The 4,416-nt window shown below is 47.5% G+C and overlaps 1 protein-coding gene across 1 annotated transcript in view; it reads left to right on the top strand.

The window, feature by feature from the left end:
* Window positions 1-588: 588 nt before the first annotated feature.
* Window positions 589-4,416, top strand: part of IFT172 (intraflagellar transport 172) — a gene marked incomplete at its 3' end in the record, with an annotated part of 28,706 nt that continues 24,878 nt past the window's right edge. The window contains exons 1-5 of the mRNA XM_009875300.1: window positions 589-675; window positions 1,440-1,654; window positions 2,492-2,615; window positions 3,645-3,740; window positions 4,347-4,416. The exon at window positions 4,347-4,416 is cut by the window's right edge and continues 110 nt beyond it. Of these exons, the coding sequence (XP_009873602.1) occupies window positions 589-675; window positions 1,440-1,654; window positions 2,492-2,615; window positions 3,645-3,740; window positions 4,347-4,416 (592 nt within the window). The remainder of the gene's footprint in view (window positions 676-1,439; window positions 1,655-2,491; window positions 2,616-3,644; window positions 3,741-4,346) is intronic.

The following is a 4,416-nucleotide window of genomic DNA, read 5'->3' as shown; positions in this document are numbered from 1 at the left end:
CCTCCCCTGAGGGCCTCCCCTCCCCTTCATCACTGAAAAGCATTCTTTCTGGGCACGTTACATGAGACCTGTTTCTTCTTCCTTGCTCTCTTCTTCCTGCTCGTGCTAAGGCAGACACAACACATTAATGCTACCAGGCACGGACTGAGGCCTCGACTGTTTGTCCATGTGTTTTTAGTCTACATTGTGTTGCTTTTAGGGATTCCTGCCATCACAATATTGAGCCTCACTTCTGGAACAGTTCTAGTGTGGGGGTTGTTTGATATACAGTGCTACAAGAAATTGTGTGTGTAGTCATTATTCCACTTGAGGTTACTTCGCATCTTTGTGTTTTAGTGCCACAGAGGGTTGGTTATTGGAATTTTACATGATGAAGGTACTTAACTGGCCACTCTCCGTGCTTTTGCCTGCTTTGTTTTTACAGACACCGATACAGGTACTAGACATTCTTGTGTTCTTTGATGAAGGTCCCTTTGACGAGGAGCATCAGCGATAACCTTGGAAGTGGCTTCTCGGGACAGGGATATGAAAATAAAGGTGCAAGTCTTACTGTATTATTGCATCATCCTGTCTGTGCTTCTTTGCAGCATGTCAGGAAAGGGAATCCTGTCTGGCCATGCAGATGGAACCATCGTACGCTTCTTCTTTGATGATGAGGGCTCAGGTGAATCGCAGGTATCAAAGATCCTCTTCAATGAGCAGAGTTCCTGTGTGCACAGCCTACCGTCCAGCTTAGGAGCTCTGGAAAGAGATCAGGCCATGGAGGGAGTGCGAGGCTGGAGAGGAGCTGCAGTTGATGCTTGCTAGCTAGCTTTGAAATACACTGTGCAGTGGTAAGAGGGGAAGTGACATTTCTATATGTGAGACACAAGGCTTTTCATGTGTCTGGAAAGATCTGATGTTAGAGTGTCCTGGAGGATGATGCTTGAATGGGCAGGGTTCCAGGGCATGACTGTGGTCATCTTCTCGCTAGGCAGCATGTAGTTATCTCAGCTAACCCTGAATGCTGAGCTCAGACTTTGAGGACAGGACACTCGAGGCACCCAGCACTTCTGCTCCTCCCTGAGAGTCTCTGCGCTTCAGACTGTGGTGAAGGGAATGCTGTTCTCGCTCAGATCTCTTCAGCAGCAGCAGTGTGAGCGTGACTGCTCACTATCGTGACACACTGAAGGCCCATAGATACTTGAGTACATTAGTTGAGTTAATGGTGCTGGTCTTACCAGCATCAAGATTCTCTCCCAGTTAAATCAAGGGAAGAGTTGATTCATCTCTCAGTTCAGGTTTCTGTCAACCTTCTTACAGACTGGGGCAGGCAGACAGAGCAACCTTGATGAGCTGGGCTGTGCAGAAGGGGCTCATGCTGTGGTAGCTGAGCACAGAGCCAGAGGAGGGGCTACAGCCACGCGTGATTTTGGGGTGTTCTTTCTTGTCTCTTGTAGGGTAAGTTGGCGGTGCATCCGTGTCCTCCTTATGCCCTTGCCTGGGCTTCCAACAGCATTGTAGCTGCAGGCTGCGATAAGAAGATTGTAGCTTATGGCAAGGAGGGCAACGTGATTCAAACCTTTGACTACAGCCGGGACTCGTCAGAGAAGGAATTCACCACGGCAGCGACCAGTCCTGGCGGCCAGTCTGTTGTCATCGGCAGCTATGACAGGTATGGCACGTGATGGTAGTGTCCCTGCTCTGTGGTGCTTTCCTCTGCAACATTACACGGCTCTTCATAGAATCATAAAATCATAGAATCAATCATAGAACCTTGTAATCATAGAATGTTGCGGGTTGGAAGGGGCCTCTGGAGATCATCCAGTCCAACCCCCCTGCCAGAGCAGGGTCACCAGGGCACCCAGTCTAGGTGGGGTTTGAAAGTTTCCAGAGCAGGAGACTCCACATCCTCTCTGGGCAGCCTGTGCCAGGGCTCCAGCACCTGCACAGGGAAAAAATTTCTCATAGAATCATAGAAACACTGAGGTTGGAAAAGACCCTTGGGAACATCAAGTCCAACCTATAACCCTACTCTATGGAGTCCACTCCTAAACCATCTCCCCCAGCTCCACATCTAAACGACCTTTAAACCGCTCCAGGGAGGGTGACTCAGCCATCTCCCTGGGCAGCCTATTCCAGTGTGTGACTATGCTTTCTGTGAAAAATTTTTTCCTAACATCCAGCCTAAATCTACCCTGTTGCAGCTTGTGGGCATTCCCTCTAGTTCTACCAATTACCAATTTCTCCTCGTGTTGAGGAGGAACTTCCTGTGTTCTAGCTTACATCCATTTTCTTGTTGTATTATTGGGCACGACTGCTAAGAGATTGTGTCCTTCCTCTTGACTCCCACCCCTCAGGTGTTTATACACATTAATAAGATCCCCTCTCAGCCTTCTCTTTTCAAGACTAAACAGCCCCAGTTCTCTCAGTCTCTCTTCACAGGAGAGATGTTCATGTCCCTGGACCATCCTTGTAGCTCTGATGTCTACTTTCCCATCTGTTCTCACAGGTTAAGGGTTTTGAACTGGAGCCCACGCCGCAGCGCCTGGGAGGAAGGCAAACCCAAAGAAATAGCTCACCTGTACACCATCACGGCTTTGGCCTGGAAGAGGGATGGTTCACAGATCTGTGTGGTTGGTATCAGCAGTCGGCTGCTCTGAGCCCACAAGTGGCACACCAGGAGCAGTCTTGGGTGTGCAGAGCGATGTGTGAGGGTGGAAACTGATCCGTTACTTATACTCTATGCTTGCTTACTGTGTTTTCAGTTCAGAGTCTTTTTTTCTTGTATTTTCAGCTGTTGGGTCTTGATCTACCTTTCTCTGTTAAGTAAATAATTGTTTTAAAGCCCTTTAAATTAATCTTTCTGCAAACCTTTCTGTATTAAGTTGAATAACTGTTTAAAGCACTTAAATTATTTAGGAAAGTTGCTATTTTCAACTTTTCTTTAATAGTTTTTGCTTATTTTACTGTTCAACAACCAGAAATCTCTTGAAATATTTCCAGATAATTAATCGAACATGTGAGCAAATACTCTTAGAGAAGGGGAAGGGGCTAAGGGATAGGAGGCTGGTGAGAGAAATGAGGATGTTGTAAAGAAAGAGGTAAAGGTGGGAGGTAAAGGTGCTTTCAGGGAGAAGAGATTGGGAGCCTGGGAGAGAGAGAAGTGGGAAACTGTGAAGGATAATGGAGAAGGATAATGGTGCAGGATAATGGGAAGTACCAGGTTGCCCAGAGAGGCTGTGGCAGCCCCCTCCTTGCCCTAGAAGTGTCCAAGGCCAGGTCGGATGAAGCTTGGAGCAACCTGGTCCCTGCCTGTGGCAGAGGGTTGGAATGAGGTGGCTTTAAGGTCCCTTCCAACAAAAACCACCTGTGATTCTGTGAAGATAAGGATAACCATAATTTTTTAACCCTTCTTCCTCTGCCACATGTGCGCCAGTATTTGGTGAGCTCTGTTTCTCTGAGAATTTCTCAATCTTTCTGTTCTCTCAAGGACGTTAAGGTAGGGCTGGTGCTCATGCATCTCGGGGCTTGAGCCTTGTTCCCCAGAGCGCCAGGACCTGTGGGTTTCTCCCTTACCTCTGATCCTCCTCATGTAAGTAGGGTCTGGAATATCTCTCCTGAGCAGAACTCGCTGACTGGGTGCAATGTGTTTATTTCCCCAGGGCACTCTCTGTGGAGGAGTTGAACAATTTGACTGCTGCCTTCGCAGAAGCATTTACAAAAATAAATTTGAAATGACGTATGTGGGACCAAGCCAGGTAAAAAATATCCACTGAGGTAATGTCTCATGATGAAAAGGGGGTGCTTTCTAAAACTAGGCATGTTTGGAGCTCTCCACCTATGGTTTGTTCATAGCAAGTTGTTGGGAAAGGAGTGGGGAGTATTCCAGGGACAGGGTCAGGGTGGAAATCGGCTAGGAACAAAGACCACAGAGTTTATTTCCTAGCTTGTGAAGTTGTTTGGGGTACCTCCATGCCAAATGCAGGCTCCTTAAGTGGTTTGATTTCAACCAACTTCGCCTTGTTCAATACCAGGTAGTAAAGGATGAGCTGCCAGTGTAGGCATCGTCCCGCTATAGCCAGTGGAGAGAGAGCAGGACTCGCAGAGGATGGCTCATCCTCAGGGACCTGAGTAGTCCTCCAGTGAGGCCAGAAACTTCTAAATGGCAGAAGTGAGAATCCAAATTTCTACTGCAGTTGTCATCCCCTGCAAAAGGAGTGGTAAGGTTTCTTTAAGCAGCAGAGTGAAAGGGTGCGAAGGGACATTAAATACCCAAGTGTCATCCATTGCAAAATGTTCCATGGGGCAAGAAGTCTGTGTTCTTCTGTGCATGGCCTCATATGGCTTTTTCCCACTTTTTCTAGGTCATTGTGAAGAACCTCTCAACAGGAACTCGAGTTGTGCTGAAATCCCAGTATGGTTATGAGATTGATG

Source organism: Apaloderma vittatum, unplaced genomic scaffold, assembly GCF_000703405.1.
Source record: "Apaloderma vittatum isolate BGI_N311 unplaced genomic scaffold, ASM70340v1 scaffold22590, whole genome shotgun sequence".
NCBI lineage: Eukaryota > Metazoa > Chordata > Aves > Trogoniformes > Trogonidae > Apaloderma > Apaloderma vittatum.
The sequence above is the reverse complement of the archived record's forward strand: the minus strand, read 5'-3'. Positions and strand labels throughout refer to the sequence as shown.